General features: G+C 42.6%; 1 protein-coding gene across 2 annotated transcripts in view; it reads left to right on the top strand.

The window, feature by feature from the left end:
* The window catches only part of NFXL1 (nuclear transcription factor, X-box binding like 1), a 1793512-nt gene that overhangs the window by 1151061 nt on the left and 616707 nt on the right, over positions 1-25744 (top strand). For both annotated transcript variants that reach the window (XM_044062425.1, XM_044062424.1), the window contains exon 19: positions 14432-14536. In XM_044062425.1, coding sequence (XP_043918360.1) covers positions 14432-14536 — 105 coding nt within the window. The remainder of the gene's footprint in view (positions 1-14431; positions 14537-25744) is intronic.

Below are 25744 nucleotides of genomic sequence, written 5' to 3' on the forward strand. Positions count from 1 at the left end.
ATCAGAAGAATTTGGTCACTAAACCAATATTCTGTAATACTTCAATGAAAGTTAATGAAGTTATTAAAGTTGCAAATTGATCAAGATGTCTGTTGACGTATAATAAAAATACAGCATTTGTCAAACAGATAGTTGATAAATATTGGCACGTTCTTCAGGATGTTCCTGAGCTAGGTGACATTAGTTCACAAAGACCGAATTTTGGATATAGAAAGAGTCCTAATTTGAAACAATTATGTTATAAAGAACAGCCTCATACTCATACGTCAGTATTTCTTAAAACTACAAAGAAGGGTACTTTTAGATGTGTGGGATGTATGTTTTGTAATACATTTATACTAAAAAAACTTAATACATCCAGTAGGTGGCCAAGAGTTTGAATTAAGAGCGGCTGGAAATTGTAATACGAAAAATCTCATCTATTTAGCTTTGTGATCAATGCGATACCTGTTAAGTGGGAAAAGCTAACCAGAAATTGAAACAAAGGATTGGTAATCATATTTCGGAGATAAGAAAAAATATTCCCACTAATGCTTTATTTAAACATAAAACTGATAAGGGTATGCACCATGATTTTAAGTTTTGTGTTTTACATGCACTATACGAGTCATTACATGGGGGTGATATAATGCATGCTACTGACATGGATGAATTGCATTGGATCTTATGGCTGAAGGCACATGTTCCTCCAGGGCTGAATGGGTATGTTTCATTAAAACCTTTATTAAGAGAGCAGAATAAGAAAGTTTAAGTTTTTAAATATATGTTTTTAACAAATTTTATGTATTTATTCTGCATAATTTTAGAAGTATTTGTAGATGTATTCATTTATTTATTTAATTGTAGCGCGTGATATCGTAAGCCATGTGACACCAACAATACTTTTTAAACTATGAGATTTTAATTGTGTTGAGATTTGCCTGAAGAAGCCTTTTTGGCGAAAGTTTTTACTAGCAACTCATTAATTTGTCCTATATTCACTGGTTGTTCGTGGTTCCAGAGTATGTTTTTGGATTTATTACTTTGTATCTTTGTGAAACACTTGAATGTATCATTGCCTTGCTGATTTATTTTGGTTTAGTTTTGCACATCATTACAGAAGACACTACTTTGCCCTCCAGATAGAATGCGTGTGCTTCCATACGCACATGCTGTAGATGGCTGCCATCACCAGTTTGTCAAGTTCAGGTTTAATTCCATGATCCACAAGCTGTGTTCCTTGCCTGCAGGCCTCTACCTGCATGGTAGTGGTTAGCCAGCTGGAGCCATCAGTCCTTCACCTGGGAAGGGTGAGCCAGTATATCCGTTCACACCCACCCTTTCCTACCTGACTCTTCCAGCACCCAAGCTGCTAGTCACACTCTGGTCATATGGGTCATAGGGCTTTATCCCCTTTTCCACAGAGCCAGGTCTGAGAAGAGTAAAGATCAGCAGTTCTTAAAAACTATGTAGCAAAAATTGGGTGTATATTTATATGACAGGCCTGTTTTATATTTCTGCTGTTTCATTTTCTGTATTTGTGAGATGGTTAATAAACTAAGTATTCATATGACGAAGGCTGCTGAGATTAATAAAGAAGAAAATGTGACAAAAAAATTAAATTTTGCAGCAGGGACTTGCACTTAATAATTTCACAACAGCTAAGTTGTACTTTGGCCAACTGGCACCCCATCTTACTTCAGACGTTCATTCTGAGACTGTTCCCTTAGAAACACATGGAACTCTGGGATCTCACAGATTCCACCTGCTCTTTTCTGGCAAGTTTTTTTTGTGTTTTCATAAATGTTTTTGGCAGATGATATGTTGTTACATCAGAGCCACTTAAGTTGGCAAAATGTATAGAATTCTTCCTTTTGCTTATGTTTTTTTTCCTTTACTTTTTAATCCTTCCTTGCTGGCCTCTTGGCTTAATGAGAAGTGAGTTATAGTAATGCTAATGACCTATGTCTGAGCACAGCCTTGGAATTTGGAAGATAGCCCAGGAGAAGGTACCCTAGTTGCACCCCCTTGTAAAATGTGCATCTAAATTGGAGGGGTATGTTAAGAGGCTGGTAAAAAGGTATATGGGGGATATGTTAGGCAATGTTTACCATCAGCTTCTGTATATAAGAGACGTGGAGGCCAGCCTGGTGATAAATTCACAATTTTCCATCCAATGGACAAGATTGCATTTGAATAGGGTAGGGATGTTTTACATGGATGGGTAGCCTATTCCAGAAAATGGCAATTCTCTGTAGTACATAGCTGTCTCTCCATCATGTCCTGTTTGTGTCACAAGCAGTGTTCATGTGTTTGGATCTAGTAATTCTGATGCTGTTTGTTTTGCAGTTGTGCAAAAGGTTCATCAGAGCTGGGTCCAAGAATGCCTTGTCCGCCAGGCATAGGTCACCTCTCCTTAGCCTGTATGAGACCGAGTATAGACAAAGGGCTTCAAGGTGATCTGCACAGGACATTGTGTTTACTCCCTTTATTCTTTTTTTGAGGAACCTCTGTGGACATCCCAGTTGCTACATGTGTCTTGTCAGATGCACGCTGAGGGGGGCATTATACTCTATGATGGGTCTAATGAGGACCGCATGCAGTGGCATAATGACCTCTTTGGACCTAGGTGTAATGCCCTTACTTATAAGTTGAGTAACATAGAAGGATTTTTTTTTTTGTATCTTGAACACATGTTGGTTGAAGGCTAGGTTCCTTTCCACATGAGTTCCCAGATGCCTAACTAGTGAGTCAATTCTTAGGGGTGTTTTGTTGATGGAGTAGTGTTCTGAGGTGGCTGTCTTCCCAAAAGGTACTGTAGTACATTTGTTGGCGTTGGAGGTTTAAGCTGTGACTTTGGCAGCAGTCATTTCCATGGTATTATCTAAGTGCTTGGGCGTAAGGGTACATAAGTAGACGTATAAGTGTGAGATGCTCAAGATTATGTCGTAGCTAATCCAAATGCTGCTCTTGCACCCATTGGTCTGTTCTACACGTGGTTGTTAGTATCATCCTTTCCTTTGCCTACCCAGATAAGTGCCCTCATGGGGTACCTTTCTTGTTTTCTTTGCAATTTGATGTTTTAATCTATTAGATGTCAGCTAAAAGGGGGAAGTGTGAATGTAGTAGGCAGATTCCTTATAAGGATCTCTGCTCCTATGTATTGTTTGTCTTGGAGGAGAGCGCAACTATAAGAATTGACAGATTTGTCAGTCGTCTGCACCTAAAACCCTACATGTGTATCTTTCCTTTTTCAATACCTCTTCAGAGACCTGGTGTTTAAAGCACATTGCTCAGTCTAAAAAGGTGGAACCTTCAGCATCTGACATCCTGCTCATTCTGAAAAAGAAATTCAGATGGCCTAGGCCTGAACCATCATCTACTCAGTTGGACTCAGGTGTACATTCGATTATTTCTCATGATGTCATTATCCCACCAGAGGCCAGTATGGTGCCTGACACACACACGTGCAATATGATTGACCAAACTGATACAGTGGAGAAGGGGGAATCTAGGCTTATAATTTCAGGACTGAAGGGCATCCCTCAAATCTTGGTTTGGGAAGAGGTGCCTGGTCTTTGATAAAGGTATGCTAAGGGCCAAATCCACCACATTTCATTAAAGCAGATGCCACTCTCAAGAAGAAGAAACAGAAGACTAAACGTTTCTCCAAAGTCATTCCAGGAAAGGAATGAATGGAATTTTCTCATGGACCTATTCAAGGCCATTTTGACACTTGAATCTCCTGCTTTTCTATCTACTCTACTTACTCCTTTTATCCTGAAGAAGACAGTATGCATCCTTTCCTGAAGAGGATGAGCCAGGTTATGATTTGGATGAACATTCCCTGGCCTACTCCTATCAGATTCACTCCCCAGACCAAATGGCTTCTGAAGATATGGATACCTTATCCCAAACCTCACCTGTTGAGGAAGTCTTTTTGCGGAAACCATAACAAAAGTTATGCAGCATTATGAGCGGAAAGCCAGACAAGTATCTGATGTGCAGAAGAGATATTACAATTTCCTGGAGTTTGGTATCCCTACACTAGTTCCCCCATTTTTGGATGCTCTTCTGGATGGATTTGCATTCACTTCTACATCACCTGAGTCTCAACCTCCAGCACCTAAGAGACTTGACAGGTTCTATAAAGTGCCCAAAGATGTAAAATTCTTATATAAAAATCCTTTGGCAACTCTTTCTCCTTTTCCTATTTTTACAGACAGGCCTTCCAAAATTTCACCCGTTGTTAATGCCCTATCCTCAGACAGAGATAGTAGGGCCATGGACAGATATGGAAGAAAGAGTTGTACTACTTCCACTCTGGCTTTCAGAGCATTAAACTACCAAAACAAATTACTAAACATTAGTTGTCCATTCCGAGTAACTTGACAAAACCCTGTCTAACTTTGAAGTATAAGAAACAAAACAGCAGGTTGTTTCCATAGTGGGTCAAGCTACCCAGGTGGTAAGACATTGTATCAGGAGCAGTTATGATGCAGTGGAAGCTTGATCCAGCACAGCTGCTACTGGATCCGTCATCAGATTTGTGTGGCCTCATTCTCAGTCCCTTCTTGAGGATATTAGAACTGAACTTTTGGATTCCCCTATTAATGGAGATCTCTTATTTGGTCTTGCGTCCACAAATTTTAAATCCTTGCAAGAACAAGGGAAAGTAATGCAATATTTCAGGTAAATCTTCTTACCTCTGTTCCTAGGTATCAGAGGAGCTATTCAGCTAAGCCCACTTCCTTTATTCAAAGGGACCCTAGGTCTACACAGAAGGGCAGAAAAATGCCAAGAAACAGATTTCCAGGTAAACCTGCCAGAGAATCTTAGTCTGGGAACTCCCCTTTCCAAACAAATCAACCTGTTTTCTGCCACTTCCTGTCACCCTCGGTCCAACCTTCCCTCTGTCAAAAAGACCCACCTCGTACTTTCTGCATGGCAGCTAGTAACGTCAGAAAAATGGGTCCTGTCCATTGTTCTACAAGGCTGCCAATTAACTTAGAAGGATATTCCACCTTTCAAAGCTATCCCACCACCCACTCCAAACCAGGTGCACCTCTTGCCTCCTATCTTGCAAGGTCCTCACAAACAAGAATAGAATTGGTGCCCCCACAGCATGTAGGAAAAGGTTTTTATTCTAGACTTTTTCCAATACTCAGAAAAGGAGGCGATTAGAGACCCATTCTAAAATTGTCCCACCTCAATACATTTCTGAAAGTGCCCTCTTTCAAACTGCTGTCTCTGTGGACTATTCTTCCTTGTATCTTTCCACAAGCTTTTCTGATGTCTTGGATTTGAAGGATGCTTATGTCCACATTTCCTTTTATCCTTCATACAGAAGATTTTTTAAGATTTTCTGTTTGTTCATTACACAGTCTCACATCATTTCTCTGCTTTACCCTTTGTGTTATCTACAGCCCCCAGGGTATTAACAAAATGCCTAGCCCCTGATATAGCCTTTTGCAGAGATCAGAGAATTCATATATTCCCATACTGTGATGATCTGCTAATACATGCATCCTCTCATGAAGTTCTTTTAAAGCTTCTCAGCTATGCTGTCTCTTTCTTCAAAGTCTGGGGTTTATGATAAATCTAAAAAAGTCACCGTTGACCCTTACCCAAGATCTGGTCTTTCTAAGATGTAAGCTAGACACGCATCTCATGCTGGCTTTTTTCCCCACACGTGAAGGTCCAGTCCTTCTTGTACATTCAGGTCCTAGTGCTTCTTCAGTCCTGCCCTGCAAGTAAAATTCTCAAAGTTTTGGGGGTCATGGCTGCTTCCATCCTTGTGATTCCTTTTTGCAAAACTACATATGGGATAGATCCAGTGGTACCTACAAATCTCTCTGGTCTCAACATTGTCACCCTTTGGACACTCTGATCCCACTTCCTTTTCTGAAGAAAGAATTTCAGTGATGAATCTCTCCGGTACAACTTAATCCAGGCTTTTCATTCAGCCTAACAGTTCCTTCTCCGGTATTGCACACAGATGCTTCAGATCTAGCTTGGGGGGCATGGATGGGCTCTCTGAGTCCAGGGGCAATGTACCCCAAAATAAAGGATAGAACACATCAGTATGAAGGAAATGAGGGCACTCATTCGGGCCCTGCAGATTTTCTTCACCTCATGGAATCCAGCACCCCCTAGGATCTTCACAGACAACACAATAGTCATGTGGTATATAAACTAGAAGGGGGAGTCTTGTCTGCTATCCAGAATGGATTTTCTAACATGGGAACGAGCCTTAAAAGTGAAACCTGTCCTTACAAACAGTTTACATTCCCTCACAGGACAGTGTCCTTGGCAGATTTTCTAAGTAAATCCCACGAGACTGCCATGAATGGATGTTGAACAAAGATATGTCCCTGACTGAAATCACTGCTGTAGTATGACAACCCATAGACATATGGTTTGTCATCGCTTTACTTTCCCTAGATTGTACGTCGCACACATGACCACAGCTGGTATGCACTGGGTATAAAGTAGACGTACAAGTAAGGACCCTCAGACTGTCTTGCTGCCAGCCCAAATGCAGGTCATGCATCCGTTGGACTGTTCATTGTTTGGTTATCAGTACCTTTGCTTTGTTCATTTAACCAGCTGAGTACCCCTTTGGAAAATCTACCTTTTTATCTTACGGTTTGTTTGTTAAAGATGTAGATGTCAGTTAGGAGGGGTAAGTGCGAGTGCAGTAAGCAGGTTCCATTCAAGGGCTTGCATACCAAGTTTCTTTTTTGCCTGGCCTGGGGCACATTCACAACTCTTGTTTTGTCAATTGTATCATTCACAAATCTTATTTTGTCAGTTGTATGTTCCAAAAACCCTTAGGTTTAAGTTCTCTACTCTCAACACCTTTCTCAAGACAGAGTCTTAAATACTTGCACAGTCTAAGATGGCTGTCTCTAGAACCTCTGACCTCCAACTTCCACAGAAGAAGAAACTTAAGAGGCCGGAAACAGATCTGCAGCCCAATGTTTCAGACTTTGATGTGCCCACTAGCGTTACAGAAGCTTTAGTACATCAGGCTACTTCTCAGTTGCCTGCTACCAAGAACCCTGTTGGAGGCCAGTATGGCTCCTGAGGCCTTACAGACTGCTGGATATAATACATGCTGCATGGCATCCCTCGAATCTTAGGGAAGAAATCCCAGGCTCTCTAGTAGAGGTCAGACATTGTTCTGAACCTCTGTGACTCATCCAGGTGGATGCCATGCCTAAAAATTAAAAAAAAAAAAAAAAAACAGGAGACTTAAGCATGTGGCCTCCCCCTCAGCAACTAGACAGAAGGAGTGGATGGGTTTCACACACAGCTTATTCAAAGCTATTATGTCTTTGAAACCTTTTTCCTTTTGGTCTGCACAACCACAGGCTGCTACTCTTAAACCTGCCCTACTTCCTGTGATGAGCAGGGCAATGACTCTGACCATTCTTTGGTCTAGTTCTCTCAGCTGCATTCTCCAGGGCAGATCTTTTCCAATAAAGGGGACTCCCTATCGTCCGATTCCCCTATTGAGGAAGCTTCTTTTGGTGAGACTGTACAGAACGTGATGAAACATTTTGATTGCCAATCCATGCAGATGTCTTATGATCAGAGGAGGTATTGCACTCTCTTGGAGATTGGTACCCCTGCCTTTCTCCAGTCCCCCTTGTCTTCGAGGCTTTTCAGGATGCCTTTCGGGCCACCTGTTTTTCACCTGATTCTCAACCACCAGCTCCTAAGAGACCAAATAGGTTTTACAAGGTCCCTGGCAACCTTAAATATCTGTATAAGAACCAAGTGGCTGACCCTTCTGCAGTCTCTCTCTAAGCTGCTGCCCAGTGATAATGCCCTACTGACTAAGGTAGTAGGGCTTTGGAAAGATGGGAAGAAGGTTTACACCTCTGCTACCCTTGCCTCTGGGGCAATTAATTATCAGTCACAAATGACAAACTATTTGATCTCTGCTCTTAACTACTTAAAAGTTATCTTGGATCCTCCTACAGCAGACTCTAAGCATCAGACACAGACCTTATTTTCACAGGTCAGTCAGACTGCCAGACACATCTTTAAGTGCAGTTATGATGCTGTGGATGCTTCTTGTAGCGCAGCTGCCACTGGATCCATTATCCATGGATATGCTTGGCTTTGCAGTCAGCCTGTGCCTGAACATTTTAAATAAAAAATTCTAGTTTTTCCGTTGAACAAAGTCTTACTGTTTGACCCTCAGGTGACCGGTCTTTTCAAGACTCTCCAAGACCAAGATAAGACCATGAAAGACTGCAGACAGGTCCCACCCTCCTCATTTCCTAGATGCCATAGGGAGCTACCCAGCTAAATGTACATCTTTCATTAGAAGAGACCCTGGGACAGTTCAGAAACAAAGGAGAAGCCCTAGGAAAAGATGATCTAAAAAGTCTCAAAGGGAACCTCCAGCTGGGAGGCCTCCAACTGTGACTACCCCTGCAGCACCTATCATCCTGCTCTCAGCCCCATTACCAATCTTTCTTAAAGACTTGTCATTCTCCTTGGCTGGGTGGGAAGCTATTACCACAGGCAGTTGGGTCCTCTCCATCGTCAGGGATGGCTATGTCATGTCTTAGGAAAGCATTCCCCCTGTGAGAGGCATAACACAACCTCTTCAAAACCAAATATCCCTTCAGACTCCCATTATCCAAGACCTTTTGTACCAGGGTACCATCGAGCAAGTCCCAAAAGAATTCATGAGAAAAAGGTTTTATTCCAGGATTTTTCTAGTCTCAAGAAAAGAATGTCAAAGACGACCCATCCTAGACCTGTCTATCCTGAACACTTAACTGAAGGTACCACCTTTCAAAATACTACCTTTTCATATTCTTCAACCTTTTAGCCTCCCACAGACTTTTAGTGCCATTAGATTTGAAAGATGCCTACCTACACATTCCCATTCATCCCTCTTGCAGGAGATAACACAGATTTTTCTCTAGCTCACAACATTTTCAGTTTACTGCTCTGCCTTTTGGTCTTTCCACAACCTCAAGAGTGTTCACAAAATGCCTAACACCTGTAATAGCTTTCTGTTACACTCAAGGAATTTTTTCCCTGTGTAGACAACCTTCTGATCTCCAGTCTGTCTCCAGAAATTCTTCAGCATCTTCAATCCACCCTTCATCTTTTCTGACAGGTCTGGGGTTCATTATAAACTACAAAAAAAAAAAAAACGCAGTTGATTCCAAAATGGGACCTGGTGTTTCTAGAATGCAGAGTGGATACAAAGTAAATGCATGCCTTCCTTCCCCAGGAGAAGGTGGTCAGTCTGTCCATTTACTTCCAAGGTCTCTCCTCCGCAACTCATTACTTTACAAGGGAGATGCTAAGGACTGTGGGATTCATGGCAGCCACCATTCCTTTGATGCCTCTGACCAGACTCCACATGAAGAAAATCCAGTGGTGCCTGAATTCTTTGGGGTCCAGAACTGCAACCCATTGGACACCATGATTCCTGTCCTCCCTTGTTTCATGAAAGAGCTTATTTGGTGGAGGGGACAGGTTATCCTCAACCCAGAAATACCTTTCACTCCTCCTTCTCCTCCTGTTCAGCAGGTTCACACAGATGCCTCAAATGATGCATGTGGGGCATGGACAGAATCAAACCCAGTACAGGGGAAATTGCAATCCTAATTCCTGAAAGAAAACATCAACCTGAAAGAAGTGAGAGCTCTTCTGTAAATTCTTCAGATTTTTGCCCACCTTTGGAGACCACCTCACAGACGCCATCTCAGTCATTTATTACACAAACAAACAGGCATGCACCAGGTCTTACCAGCTAGGCATGTTAGCCCAGGGTACATGGGATTTGGCATCACAAATGAACATCATGAACAGAGAGGTCTTCCACAATATCACACTTCAGTGTAACACTCCATAGATAGATGTTTTTGTTTCACTAAGCAACCATCAGCTCCTCCAGTTTTGCACCAGGGACCCTTGTCACACAGCCTAGAGGACAGATGCTTTCTCTTTGCAGTGGACAAGGAACATTCCTATATGTTTTCCTTCCTCTGTCTCTTGTTCCAAAAATTCTTCTTCTCAAGGCATAAAAAGAAACACCCAGACTGCATTTACTGGTTCCATTTTGACTAAAACAACATTAGTCCCCCCCCCTGCTATTTCGTCTGGCAAAGGAAAATTACAAGAGAATTCCTCTGAAGACCTGATAACTCAGCAAAAAAGACTGCTGCTCCACTTTGAATCTTCCATCCCTCAGTCTAACCCTACAGATGATGGGATTTTAATCCTTCGCAAACATCTCTTATCTGAAGAGGTTATACAAATCTAACAATAAACTAGAAGATCCATGACTAGAAAATCTTACACTGCAAAGTGGAAAAGGTTTTCCTTCTGGTGCTGGAAACATAGCCAGGATCCCTTGAGATCAGAGTTCCCATTCGTACTGCAGTACCTCTGCAATATTCTTCAGTCAGGCCTAGCCTACTCATTGATAAAGGCTCACTTGTTTGTTGTCAGTACCCTGTTAGCCCTCCATTTGTGGCTAATCTGGAGTCAGGTTTTTTCTCAAGGGAGTTCTGCATCTTAATCTCACATGGAAACCTGTTTACTCCCCCTTGGGATTATAATTTTGTGTTAGAAAAATTTACTGTTTTTCCCGTAAACCAGCCTCATCTGTTTCTCTCTCACATTCTTTACCTGGAAAAACCTCCTCCTCTTGCCTCACATCTCTGCGAGGCCAGGTGTATGAATTTAAAGCTGCCATGACCATCCCCTCTTTTCTTGTTTTTCACAAAGACAAGATGACTGTCAGGACTAACCCATCCATCGTGTGTAAGGTAGTGAATGAGCTGTCTCTCAATTAAGCCATTCATGTACCCACCTTCTTTCCTAATTCCCCCAAAACATGGGGAAAAAGGATCTTACATTCTCTGGATATTCACAGTCAACTCAGATTTTACCGGACAAAACTAAATTCTTCAGAAAGTCTGACCAGCTGTTTGCATCATTTATGTCCCCACAGCAGGGAACAGACACTCTCCAAACAAACTATGGCAGCCTGGATTTCTAAGGCCATCTTTTTCAGCTAGTTACATCATAAGACCTTGCGTTCCTGCACTAAGGCACATTCCACTAGGGCAGTCACTTAGAGCTTTTGACAGATTAATAGACTCCAGGTCTATCTTAGAGGCTGCTGCTTAGTCCTCTGTGCACACTTTTGCCAAACACTACAAAACTGATGCTTTCTCGATGTTCATGGCAGACTTTGGTAGGTCAGTCCTGTCCAGAATGCTAGACAACTGTTCTATGCAGTAGCCAAACACTCTTCCTTCCTTCTCCAGCTCTGGGGAAAAACATGTCAGGGATACTGCAACAGTGATTTCAGTCAGGACTTGGTAAAGCTGTGTAAGAGCTTACCATAACCATAAATGTCCTACTGATCACTGTTGCATTGTTCCATCCCATCCTCCATCCCCTTTTCTCTCTCACCGTCTCTCTCCCATGGATGTAGGGAATTCATTTAACAGTTCAAGCTACACCTTTGCTGGCTTACCAGTCTCCTCTGAGTTGTTTTCAGGCCACTGGCTTGGAGACAGTCTGAGGAGCCACGCTGTTATATCCATCTTCATACCCCAGTGCATACAAGCTGAGGTCATGCATTTGGTGTACAGCCTAGGGAAAATAAGGCTTTGGTACCCCGACCGGACATCAGTGGTGACAACCCATATGTTAGGAATACTGCGAAAGTGATCAGATGGACATCCACTGTTATAAGTTCTTACACAGCTGTACTGTTCTTCCTAGACATAGTCCACAAAAGGGGTATTCCTCAGGTAGACTTATTTGTCTCCATTCACAACAAGCAACTCAAGCTGTTTTGCTCCAGGGCTTCTTGCCCCCAAGCCTGAAGGACGGATGCCATGTCTTTTCATGCCTCTCATTTTCTAATTCCAAAAATTCTGTTAAAAATACAGTAGGACAAGCCAAAAGTCTTGCTGGTGACTCCCTTTTGGCCCAGGCAGCATTGCTTCCCCCTTATCTGTCATCTGATCAGGGTTTATCATCACAAATTTCCCTACATAGTAGACTTTATCACACAAAATAAGAGCTCTTTAATTCATCCCAACCTCCTATCTCTCATTCTGATGGTGTGGATGATAGAATTCTAATCCCTTTCAGACTTTACTTTTCTGAGGACATGCTAAAGGTTCTTCAGAAGGCGAGAAAACCTACCACTAGAAAATATTAAATATTCCAATGGAAAATATTTTTTTGACTGGTGTCATACTGACAAGCAGAATCCTACTCAGACTGGGTTTCCTGCTATCCTTTCTTATTTGTGTGAGTTACTAAGAGCCAGGCTAGCCTGATCCTCCATTAAGGCACATTTGTTTGCCATCTCTGTATGTTTGCCTCTAGACCCACCACTGTTTTCTAGACTTGAGCTAAGAGTTTCTCAATGGTGCCCTTCGTTTGAACCCACATAGGAGAGTCATTTCCCCTTTGTTGGGCCTAAACATTATCTTGGAAAAACTTACTCAGCTACCTTTTGAGCCAGCTGCTTCTGCCTCTCTGAAATTCTGTACATATAAAACCATTCTACTAATGGCCCTTACTTCTACCAGAAGAGTTTCTGAGCATCAAGCCATTATAGCTTCTCGTCTCTTCCTTATTTTTCATAATGACATGGGTCAGTTGTTCCTTTATGCCTAAAGTGGTCAACGAATTGTCCCTCAACCAGGCAATAAATCTTCCCACCTTCTTTCCAAACCCTCGGAGCAAAGGAGAAAGAATCCTCCATTCTCTAGATGTGCACAGGCAGCTCACATTTTATTTGGATAAAACTAAAGACATTTGAAAAAATGACCAGCTGTTTGTTTCCTTCCAGGAGGCCAAGTTGGGCAACCCTATCTCTAAGCAAACCATTGCTAACTGGATTTCTGAATCCATTTCCTTTTGTTATGCCTATTGTGGTAAAGTATCTGTATTAGATGATCAAACTTTTAAAAGTTTGAACGTCATATGGTTGACACCATATGATAGAACTTTTAAAAGTTCGAAAATCTAATAAAAAAAAAATAAACCACAGAAAAAAACCTTCCTGAATGTTTTAAGCAGGGGGGCAAGCCCCCCACATCCCCCACTCTTTAAATATACCAACTCCGAGATCGCACTACAGTGCAGGAAAGGGAAATCTTCCCATTCTGCATTGTACAGAGATCTCCTCTGAAGCGTTCAAACTTTTTTTAAAGTTCAATCATATGGTGTCGACCATATGACGTTCAAACTTTTAAAAGTTCGATCACGTAATATAGACCCATGGTAAATCCTTAAATTGTCTGGTTAAAGACCACTCCACTGGAGCAGTTGCTTTCTCTGGAACCTTTTACAAAGGAATTGATTCCAGGGCTGTTGTAGAAGCAAAATCGTGGTCATCTTTGCACACTTTAACAATATTTTATCATGTAGGTACTTTGTCAAGATCCAGAGCCTCCTTTGCCAGATCTGTTCTCTGTGGTTTAATTGATAGTTCCCTTATGCCTGATCCATCTATCCTTTCTAAATATTAAGCTTTGGAGTCCCTCAACAGTATAGGAATACTGCAACAGTGATCTAAGGAAGGATGTTGTACAATTGTGTAAAAGCTTACCATAACAGTAGATGTCCTACTGATCACTGTTGCAGTGTTACTTCTCTCCTTTTCATCCCCCTTCTTCTTTCTTTTTCATCCCCCCTTCTTCTTTCTATTTCATCCCCCCTTCTTCTTTCCTGTCACTGTGTCATCTGTTTTCTTGGGGACCATTCTCCACCTTCCCTCCTCTTGGCTAACACTTTACCTTTTATGTTACTCTTTCTCCGGTGTCTCTTGGCTTTGAGACAGCCTGAGGATTTCATGCTCATACGTCCGCTTATGTACCCTTATGCCCACAGGCTTAGATTATACATTAAACATACGGCTCAATAGAAGGTTTTGGCTTTGGTACCCCAGCCAGACATACATTATTTGGCGAGATAACCCCAACAGTATGAGAATAATGCACCAGTGAATAGTGGGACATCTGCTGTTATGATAAGTTTTTACATAACTGTACTTTCCCAGTTGAGACCATATGATCTGCTGTAGCAACTGCTTTAGTAGTATGGGGGCAGGCACCATACAAAAATAAGATGCAGCTAGCTTGTCAGGTCAAGACCATTATGTACTTCTCTGCATGGGAACATCATTGCTCAAGCTTATCCCCTTCTGGCCAGCTTCACCAGTTTTTGTGCCACTAATAGAATCCTGGTTGGCTGAGCCACTCTGAGCACTGTGCTTCTAGGCCACAGAGCTGATTTTTGGGAGAATGTTCTGCACAGTAAAATTGTTATATTTATGTTTCATAAAAGGCATTTCCAGTAGCCATTTCTTATGAGCAGATTTGTATGTGATGTATTTCCCTTCCCTTTTTCTGTTTAAAAAATTGCTTTTCTCTTCCAGCTTTCTTGTGGTCACAGATGTAAAGAAACATGCCATCCTGGTAAATGTCTTGACCTCTGCAGCCAGAAGGTGAAAATTCGATGCCCCTGTAGAAGGATAAAAAAGGTAACTTACCAAGCCTAGTTACAAAGGAGTAGAAACAGAGGATTTTGTGACTGTACCTGTGGTAATGCTTGTTGAGGTCATTTTGTTGATAGAGTTGAGGATTGTTAATGTCATGAGATGGCTGTACTGACTTGAAACAGACATGGGTAATGCTTTATTGTATGGTTGCATATTGTTTGCATCATTAGGGATCTATAATAATAGAAGTTCTACAGAAACGATTTCTGCAACAAGAAAATGTGTAAGACAAAGAAAAGAAATCTTGAAGTTGGCACAAAATGATAATAGGTGTGTAATATCTAACCACTAGGTTACAGTTGCACCACTGTTTTCAACAGAGGTGCCCCCCTAAACAATGAAGTATTCCATCTTCTGTAATTATTCCTGTCCTGTCAGTGAAACTCTTCCTTCAGACTCTTCATATTTTGAAGTTTTGGTTGTATTTAATGACTGTGCAGAAAACATTGTTTTCTCTTTGAGAAAGGTATATTTTTCTTCATGTTGTGTGATGACATTTCCTTATATATGTTCATAGGTTCATACTAGGCTATCTGCCCTAGGGCATTTATAAGCCTAGCCAGAGTGTGTTTGGCTTTCGCCACCCATTTTAAATTAATTTTGCTATGCCCTTTTTCGTGGTTAGTATACTGTGCCTCTGTCTAACAGTGACACAGAAGTGATACCCGGGGTATACCTACGATCCCCCATCCACTCATCAGGATTCCTCTTGAAGAGAGTCAATGAGGGACTCTGCCTAACCTGGACTGGGATTTTATTCCAGAGTGAAGGGAGCCTCTGGGTTATGAATCTGTCCCTCCAGCATGTCCTATTTATTTCAGTGCTGAGGTTCAATTCTCTCGAGCCATAGCTCGATGGGATTTGGATTTTCTGAGGTGCAGCATGTCCATTAATTCCGAGTTGGACATGGCTTTATACGTCAGGCACAGATCGCCTCTGAGCAGGCGGTATGCCACTGAGTAGAGCTGGAGTTTCTTTAACCGGGCTGCATATGGCATCTGTTTGAGCCCTTTGATCCTCTTGGTGAGGTACTTTTGGGGTCTTTCCAGTTGCTGCAGGTGTCTGGTAAGGTACATCCCAAAGGGCATTGTACTCAATTATGGGCCTGATGAGGGATGAGTAGAGAGGCACGATGACCTCCCCTGATCTAGATGTGAATCCCTTCATGATTAGGTGGGCTATATAAAATGTTTTTCTAGCCACTTTGGCCACGTGGTTGTCAAATGAGAGATTGCTATCAACTTGGGTCCCTAATTACTTCTTCTGTACTTAATGGATTACCACCTATGTGTTAATTTGTTGGCACTTTGTTTTTGCCAAAGGGGATGACTATACACTTTTTGGCGTTTAGCTTGAGGCCATGGCTCTGGCACCAGTTGTCTGTTTCTATGAGGCCCTTTTGGAGGATGCTTGTGTCGGCTGGAGAGTCTATTATAGCACCCAGTTTGCAGTCATCAGTGAACTTGGTAAGCCACAGTCCTTCCGTGTTGGCCTGTACCTCCGAGAAATATATACCGAACAGGAGAGGTCCCAGGACTAAGCCTTGTGGGACGCCACTTGTAACTGGTTTGGCGTCTGACATGGCTCCAGCAATTCTAACCATGTGGGTTCTGTCCTTGAGCCAGTTTGCAAACCATCTAGTGACATAGGGGTTTATATTTAAGCTGGTGAGCTTATCTATAATGCCCGAGTGGGGTATTGTATCGAAGGCTTTTGCGAGGTGCAGGTAGGCTGTGTGGACCACCTTCCCCTCGTCAATGGCCTTGGTGACTGTTTCAAAGAAATCGACCAGGTTTAAGAGGCAGGATCTGCCCTTAACAAAGCCGAACTGGGTAGGATCCAGTGTCTGTACGTCCCCAATATATTTTTTTATGAGGTCCATGATGATCCTTTCCATAGCTTTGCAGACCAGGCTAGCCAGGCTTATGGGGCGATAGTTTCCAGGATCCGTTGAGGCACCACCTTTGTGGAGAGGGACCACTGTTGCTGTATGCCACTCTTTGGGTACATATCCTGTGGTAAGGCTGAGATTGAACAGTATTTTTATGTTTGGGTTTAGCTCTTCTTGGAGGTCATGTAGGACGCAGCCCGGGACACCGTCTGGTCCCATTGATGCTGTGTTTTTTGCTTTGGAGAGGGCGGCTCTTACCTGAGCATCTGAGATGTCAGGGGGGCAGCACTCTGCTGGGATAGATATTTGCCCTTTTGGTGGGGAGGGGGGGAGAAGTTTGCACTGAACCTGTCAGCTAGGATGTTGGCAATGTCTGTGGGTTTGGTGTATTTTTTGTCATTTTGGACTAATTCTGAGCATATCTGAGAATTCCCACCCAGGTTCCTAACATAACTAAAGAAAGCCTTGTGATTATCCTTAGTGTCCTGTGCAATTTTTCTCTCAAAGCTGGCCTTAGACAATTTTATGAGTGCCCGTAGTTTTTGCTAACACTGATCAGAGATGCCTTCCCTTTTGGGATTTTGCTCTATCATGTAGTAGCTTCCTCCTTCTATTGTATAGTTTGTTTATGGCTGGGGTCCACCAGACAGGACGTCTGCCTTTGGAGGATTGGGTCTTGGTTTTATTTGGGATTGCATGAGCCATGCATTCCTGAAGGTGCTCATAGAATGCGTTTATAAAGGATTCTGTGGTCTGGGCCGTATTTTCCACAGGCCTGGGGGCTTTGAAGGATTCCACCTCGTTTTGAGGAGTGTGAAATTTGCTTTAGAGAAGTTTTTCACTGTGGTTTTCTGGGCAGGGGGTGGGGTCGGGATGTGAATATCCAGTGAGATTAGTTTATGGTCTGATCTTACCACTGAGGGATACACTTCTGGTCTGGAGCATAGAGTCCCCATGTTGGTGATGATCAGGTCCAGTATGTTTTCCCCTTTTCTGGGAGTGGTAGGTTGTTCCATAGCATTTGAGTTTATAAATTCCAGGAACCTTTGAGCAAGGGTGTTGGAGCTAGAGTAATGCTCCCAGTCTATGTTTGGGTAGTTGAAGTCGCCCGATATAATGGTGTTTGGAGAGACCTTCATATTTTCCAGTGTTCTCAGGAAGGCCGAGTGAGGTTCCTGGGTTTGGGAGGGTGGTCTGTAGCAGGCTATAAACTGGAAGGCAGTTTTACCCACTGTTAGTTGCACATGGATAGTCTCTGATGCTTCGTGCTGTGCCACCAACCTGGAGGTGTGGGTATCTTTGACGAATATTGATACTCCCCCTCTTTTTCTGGTTCGGTCCAAGTTTTAGGGCCGAAAAGCATGGTATGAGGTATAATCTGGAAGAGCTGCGGTGCTCTCGGGAGCCTTGAACCAGGTTTCTGTTACTGCACAGATATCGATGTTCTCCATGCTAAGGAGAGTTTCGAATGCATACATCTTGAGGTTCAGACTTCTGGCGTTGAGAAGCATTACTCTTAGTTTCTTATCCCTTGTGATACCTATGGAGGTGGGTTTGTCTTTTGAGCCTTGCCTAAAAAAGGCACTGTGGGGGTAGCAAGAGCCTTTGCCAATATCGCCCAGGGTGACAGGTGCAAGCCGTCCCTAGCGAAGCATCGTGGCCTGTCGAGTATGTCATCCCAGGCTGACAGGCATTGGATCCCCTTTGAATGACACCAATACTTAAGCCAATTGTTGAAATTGATCATCTTGTCTTCATATTGTGGCATCATTCTTGGTGAGGGTAAGATGCTGCTCAAGGTCAGGGTCATACCGGCCTGGGCCACATGCTAAGAGAGCTCCTCTGTCTCTTTTCATGTAGTCCAGGGAGGTACGTCTCAGGTCATTCACACCAGCATAGACAATGACTGAGTCATATTTGTACTTGCCTTGGAGTGACCTGAGTGCTTGTGTTATGTGGCGGATCCTAACGCCCGACAGGCAGCTCACCGTGACCTTCTCTTTGTTCAGCCTGGTGAGCGGGACGTCAGTGTGCCTGACGATAGAGTCACCTATTACAAGTGTATCAGGTGTGTTGTTTAGCCTTAAGGGCTGTGACTGTTTGGCACACTGGCTTTGTGAGCTATGTGTTGCACGTGTTTTGTTTTGGGGTAGCGGTTGCTTGGGTGTTTGCTTTGGAGGTCTCTGCTGCTTAGGCAGATTTTTATTTAGAGCCTCCGAGTATGTTTTTGTGTGTTTGTGTTTGGTTTGCTGTCATGGTAGGTCTATGTGAGACTGGAATTGTAGTGAGTGTGGTTTCCTTCTTCTCCTGACAGGTTTCGCCAGTACTGAGTTGAGACAGCTTAGCCTCCAGTTTGGCTATATGGTTGCATCTCTCACATGTGTTGGAATTTGTTGGGAGGAGGAGAGGGTTGTCTGTGTACATGAGGCAGTTGTAACATTGCCTCAAGATTCCCAGATTCACCAGCTGGACCAGAGAGGAGATTGACAACTGACCTTTGGGCATGCTAGAATAGCATTGGGAATTCCTTTATAATTGAAAAAAAAAGGGCCAATGGGAAACAATGTTCTCAAGAGGGAGTTTGTGAGGGTGTAGTGCTTTTAATTTTTTAGTGCTGACTTATGTAATTGCTTTAGTGAGCAAGTGCCAGGTAACTTAAATGCAATGTGTTACAGGTAACTTAAATGCAAAAATGACAAACAGTAACTTTCTTTCAAGTGAAACAAGGAAATAAGTACAGTAAACAATGCAGATGTCACTAAGGATCCACAGAAGTGCTGAAAAGCTGCGTTTTAGGTGGAATTAGCGTTTCAGGGAAATAACAAGCATACAAACAAAGCTAGATTCAGCAGGCCTGGGTCTAGTCTATGCTACAGCAAACAAGGTGTACCAATTCCAGTAAGAAACAGTTCAAATATGCAGGCACTATAAGCCTCTAACCAGAAATTCCCAGCTCAGAAGGGCAGAGTCCAGCCTCTCCTCCCACAAGAGTGCAGACCACCAACCTTCTTAATGTAAAATAACTGGCCTGAAGCCCAAGTGCTTAAACCAGAACTAATACACTTTTAGAATAACAGACACTGAGCCCTCAATCAGCATTTCCCAACTTAGAAGGATGTAAGCTACCTGTCCTGCCACCACAGTGCAGGCCACAAACCTTCCTAATGTAAAACAACTGGTCTGAGCCCAAGTGCTTAATCCAAAAGACTTTGAATGATAGCTACACTTTAATCAAGTTACTACCACGCAGTAATAAATACAATTGAATACTTTAAAGAATGCCTGGATTAGTGCTCGAGTTATGATTCAGCAGGCCTGGATCTAGTCTATGCTACAGCAAACAAGGTGTACCAATTTAGTAAGAAGCAGTACAAATATGCAGGCACTATAAACCTTTAACCAGAAATTCCCAGCTCAGAAGGGCAGAGTCCAGCCTCTCCTCCCACAAGAGTGCAGACCACGAACCCTCTTAATGTAAAATAACTGGTTTGAAGCCCAAGTGCTTAAACCAGAATTAATACACTTTTAGAATAACAAACACTGAGCCCTCAATCAGCAGTTCCCAACTTAGAAGGATGTAAGCTACCTGTCCTGCCACTACAGTGCAGAGCACAAACCTTCTTAATGTAAAACAACTGGTCTGAAGCCCAAGTGCTTAAACTAAAAGGCTTAGAGTGAGTTACACCAAGCAGTAATAAATACAATTGAGTACTTTTAAGATGACGCAAAAGCAAAATAAAGTAGGAAGAAACACAAATACAGTAAAAGCAGATAAATTTTTTTGAATGAGCAAATGAGATGGGCTCAGGAGGAGTATCCAAGTGCAAATTTACAAGAGGGCCGGGCAGTTTCAAAGCCACCAAGATTAACACCAAGACAAAAACAGGGAGGGTGGGTGGGGACCTACTGAAAAAACAGTCAACTTCTAGCTAGATATTGCTCAGTGCAACACAAACAAATTACTTTAAAAAGTTCAGATAAAAGTTACTTAGCTACACTTATGCGTTGAAGTTGATGATATGCAGGTCTTAACCGGCCAAAGCTCACAGTTTAAACAGAAGATAATTCGCTGTACCACTTGTATGACAGAAGCTGAATAACAATGAAGGAAACTACTACCCCCACCTATCACTGGCTGTGCAGGTTTTTAACAAGCCTTAACTGAAAATACCACATGCACTACTGAAAAAACTGTCAACTTCTAGCTAGATATTGCTCAGTGCAACACAAACAAGTTACTTTAAAAAGTGCAGATAAAAGTTACTTAGCTACACTTATGCGTTGAAGTTGGTATCATGCAGGTCTTAACCGGCCAAAGCTCACAGTTTAAATATTCTAGAGTCCTTTATCATGTACACATCCACAAAGATAATCAGGCTTTACAGGTTTTCTCTTCCGAGGTCTTGCTTAGAAACAGATTTTGATGGCAAATGAAAACTGGTCATCAGGATCTGGGGTATTTCTGGGGCAGTCATTTCAATGCATTTCACATCTGTGCAAAAAGAAATTAAAGTAGAAGGTTGCTTTTTTGGAGGGCTTTGTGTGGGATGATGTAGAGCCTCTGACCACTCATTACTTACATAAACAGCTCCAAGGTCAGTCCTGTTAGAGAAAGAGGAATATTTTTCCTGCCTGGCCAGTATGCAGTTTTGGTCATTGCATAGATGCATTACTCTCATGTTTGGCAGTCCGATCTGTGTCTGCCTACTTTACTATCTGTAGGTTGTGCTCAGTCAACAGCTTATTTTTATTATAACCCTTATAAAAATTGCTGTAGGGTTGTCATATGCGTTGATGAATTGCTTAACTCTTTTTGACTGTAGTATCTTTTCTGCCTTGAATCATCTGATTGTGACCTATTCTTGTGCATATCTTTGAATGATGGTTCCCACTTGGATTTTTAGGAATTCCCTTCAGAGAGCTACATCTGTCAGTGCCATTCACATACAGGCAGACCAGTGGCAACACAGGAAGAGCAACTATGTATTTATATTTATCTATTTGCATTTTAAATATTTGTTATTACAGGTAAGTGGGCTTATCCAGAGGAACTTTTTCCTCAAGCAAGTCTCACTATCGAGCTTATGCAGAATTAAGTACAGGAATAGATCTCTCCCTCCCCTGCCCCAACACAGTACGCAAGTAATCGTACAGTGAGGAAGGAAAGGAGACAATTCATCAAGTAACTATGTGAGCCAGAACTAGATAAACTGCTGTATCAGCTAGACACTTTGGGAAGTGCAAGTCTTGGTCAGTGTTTGAGTACAGCACTGAAGAAGTGTGAGATTCAGCTCAGACTTGAACCCAGACTGTTGTCCCCTTTGCCTTGCCGTAGTTATAGTGTGGAGACCTCTGTTATTGAAAATTAAAAAAGTTGTCAGTAACTGCTCAGAGTAATGTTAGAACTGGCAACACTTGGAATGGTAATATATTTTGGTACTAACACTAAACCTTGCTTGACCCATGTTAAAAAAGCTAAATATATTGTAAATAGTACGGTGCCTTTACCAGATAACTGGTCAGCACATAAGACAAAACGGACAGAAGCAGGGTAGTTTGGCGCAATGGCATTAATTTCAATCTAGTTGGTGAATTCTTAGATGGTAACATTAGGAAAGTTAGCACATAAGAGAGAGAAAAACAAGAGTAATGGGGTCTGCTCTATTAAAACCAGCAAGCCTGAGTTTCTAGGTGAAGGAATGAGAGGTAACATGCTCGTAGTTAAGGAGAAGGCAGATTAAAAATGGCAGATGTTGATGAGAAGTCCAGAGCTGCCTAAACCACTTAGTTATGAACTTGTTTGTGTTGAAGAGTGATTGTCTCAGGACAGAGCAGTCTACTCGGAGGCTTGAGCCCTAAGAAAAATCTGTATTTTCCAGCAAAAGTGCTAATAACAGGGAACCTGCAAGTTACTTAATATTGTAACAGGAGGAGTATGGTAATAGACTGTTTGTTGTGCATAGTGCAGTGAAAGAATTTAATACCTGAGCCTGGGGCATTAGCTATTTCTCAGGACTTGTGCTTGTGAGTGTATAGTTTGATGAAGAAATTGTGTGCTATGAGACATTTTATTGCAGGCGTATTGAAACAAGATGCAGCAATAAGAGACACTCGGCTATAAAGATTATCCTGAGCAGCTTTATTGAGTTGTGGTTGCCAATGTGATATACAAACTTTTGTTACAAGTTCCATCTCCATTACTGTTCACTTTTACCAGGAAAAATAACCAATGAAGTCTGTTTTATAAACAAAAATTATCTTGGAAGAACTATTGAGCATTTTCCACAATCTGTGAGCAAGAGCCTGTGCCTCGTTCATGTAGTGAGCCATTAAGAGGGTCATCCACAGTTGTATCTGTCCTGGGGTTGTCTGATGACTATAGTCGAGCAGATTCTCCAGGTGATTGCTACCACTGCCAGAGGTTTCTCACACTGTGGTTATCTGCAGCTGCAGCCACGGTTTGTTGTGGTGATGTTGCCTGCACCCTCTAGGTCTGCAGGCATACCACAGAATTGCAGTCAAGTCTATGGCACAGCCATGACCTATGCCCTCACTGAAACCACTTGACAGCACAGAGACATTATTAAGAAGTTGGTGTGTCAGGCAGATCCACAAGATGCCGAAAGCTTTGTAACAGTAATCAAAAAAAGTTTGTGCTACAAAAGTGATTATAAAGAGGTGTTTAATAAAATGTAATAAAATTGTTGCTAAGATGGTGAATAAGGATAAAGGAACCACATTTCCCGTCCTCTGCTTTAGATGTGCGAATAGAGGGCACATTGCTAAGTATTAACAGAGGAACAGAAAAATTGAAACTGACATTCAGACAACTGAGGAGGAGGATAAGACTGAAGAGGCTGTGGAGTGTGACCAAGCCGTAGACTACCTGGTGAAATCGACCTTTGGCTGTTGTGCCACCACAGAATTAATAAAATGTATAATTCAGTGTGGAAGGTCAGGAACTACACAGCTTTCTTGACCTTAGGAGTACCATTCTGATAAAAATTCCCATCTCTATAAATTTGTAAAGAAAGAGTTGTTCACCAAAGAAAACGGAGGTTATATTCATTCACAGAGAGAAAAAATAATGCCCAGTTGCTCAGGTGGGCAGATATAGACCTAATTTGGGAAAGCAGTGCACCTAGAGGCTTATTTATCCTTTCTGAGTGATGCTGCAGTCCCCATTTCATATGTCTTTGGCAGCAGTAGGGAGAAGACAGCAGCAAAGGGCAATGTACAAACCCTAAATCAGCACAATGTAGCAATCTATAGGCTACAGATATTGCACGCAATTTAGAATCAAGGTAAGAAGAGGGGAATACTGAGTCCTTGCATTACTGTGGTGCAGGCCAAACCAAGAATGGATAAATGTTTCCAAAAAGGGAAGTCTGTTCCCGTATAGTACAGGGATGCCCAGCAAACTTAAAGGGCACCAATTACCCAGAGAGAAGACCCAGTCTCAAAAACCCAGGAACAGGATCATGTTCATAGAGAGAAGTAAGGCTGGAAACTTAGGGTGTGCCACAGGTAGAATGTGGGGTTTGAAAGAGGGAGACTAGCAAAAGAAGCCCTCTCTAACTAGCTAATAAAGTAGAGAATAGCTAAGAGGTGGTGTGGGCCTTCAAACAGAAGGAAAACTAAAGAAAACGCCTCAAGATATTGGACTCAATTACCTCTTCTCAGGGAACTATCTTATTCGGAGGTCCCTGTACCTGCCATGTCTGGGGAAGGAGTAAGAACCACTCTCTCTCAGGGCCTGGGAGAAGAGGAGGCTTCCAGTCTGTCTGACCTGCAAGTATGTTGATTGAATCTTAAAAAGGTCCGATGGGATGATGAAGATCCAAAGCTTTCCAAGACAGTATATTGCCAAGGACAGTAGGAGGATCTTCTCCCAAAGGATCCCTACTAGCTTACACTCCTTTTCTGAATTGGAAACTGATCTTTTGTATGGGGTAGCTAGTGAGAGAGGAGAGATCAACAGCTACTGCTGATGCCCAAGTCATTTAAGCAAACAGTTATGAAAATGGCTGATAGCCATGTGTGGGATGGACAAAGTGAAGGTGAGAATACTAGATAGATTTTATGAGGCAGATGTAAAAAAAAGTTGAGGACTTCTGCCGGTACCTAGAGTGCCACTGGATGGCCTCTAACCCAGACTTCCAGATCCTTTGATCCTTGTGCAAATAATCAAGGTTCTCTTTGAAAGGATTGTGGTGATTATTGTAGAACTATATTACGTCCAGCAGCAGGCCCCAATATGTACTGGTTCATAGGCAGCTGCTAGGTGTGCACTTCAGGAGACCATTGCATGGCATAGTCAGATATTCTCAATTGCCCTGAAGCATTTTCTAGTTAAGTGACTTATTCAGAGTCACACAGTAGGCAGATGGTGTCTGAGAGAATCAAACTCTGGACAACAGGAAACAGTTCATGTAGAAGCTTGATGGCCGTAACCTCTGTGATGTCAAAACCAAAGAGCCTGTGGCCTGTTTCTTGGGATTGTTGCTACTGATGTTCTTTGTGTTTCACTGTTGCAGGCTTGACTTATGGGATTTTCTGCTGTGGAAGCCCTTGGCCAGCCCGACTACCAGAGTAAAAATCTCAGTCCTCCTAAGGCTAGCGGATGCCCTACCCTTACGTCTGTATGCTTGGTATAAAGGGAGCCAGCTGACACCTTGGAATCAATCTTTTCATGCCTTTGGAGCCCGAAGCAGTGTTTCAGTGCAACAGTTGGTCCACACCAGAGAGATGTCTTCTAAAGCCAAGTACGGTGTTGGGGAGCTCTTTTTCTTGCTTTAACTCATGCCAGATAAAGTTAACCATTGCCTCTGCTGTGGTAAGCAAATCCCACACCGAGCCTTTCATACATTGTGTGTCACTTGTCTAGGCCCAGATTACGATGTCCCTAGTTGCCGTTTTTGCATCTGTTTCAATTCTAGGACTGTCTGGCGTAGGGCCAGTATCTTAGCTTGACATCTTAGTCTGCCATTTTCTTTGCATTGTTTGGGGTGCACTAGTCATCCTAAGGTTGAGCTCCCTAAGCATAAGAAGGAAAAAAGACCCAAGCTTAGGGCCTTGGACAACAACCATTCACTAACTGCCAGTCCCCCAAGGCTGGATATCACTGAGGAAGGTGAGATGAATTTACAGCCCCCTTCTGTGACTGAGGTGGTGGTGCAGGCATCTGTCAAAACCCTTATGGAGTCCGACATGCTGTTGGGCCCCTCAACATATGCACAGTTCTTGGCTTTCAGTTCATTGGTCAGGTCCGAAGTCACTCAGGAGACCTCTGCTTTCGG

Source organism: Protopterus annectens, chromosome 2.part1, assembly GCF_019279795.1.
Source record: "Protopterus annectens isolate FY-2018-M chromosome 2.part1, PAN1.0, whole genome shotgun sequence".
In the NCBI taxonomy this organism is placed as follows: Eukaryota; Metazoa; Chordata; order Ceratodontiformes; family Protopteridae; genus Protopterus; species Protopterus annectens.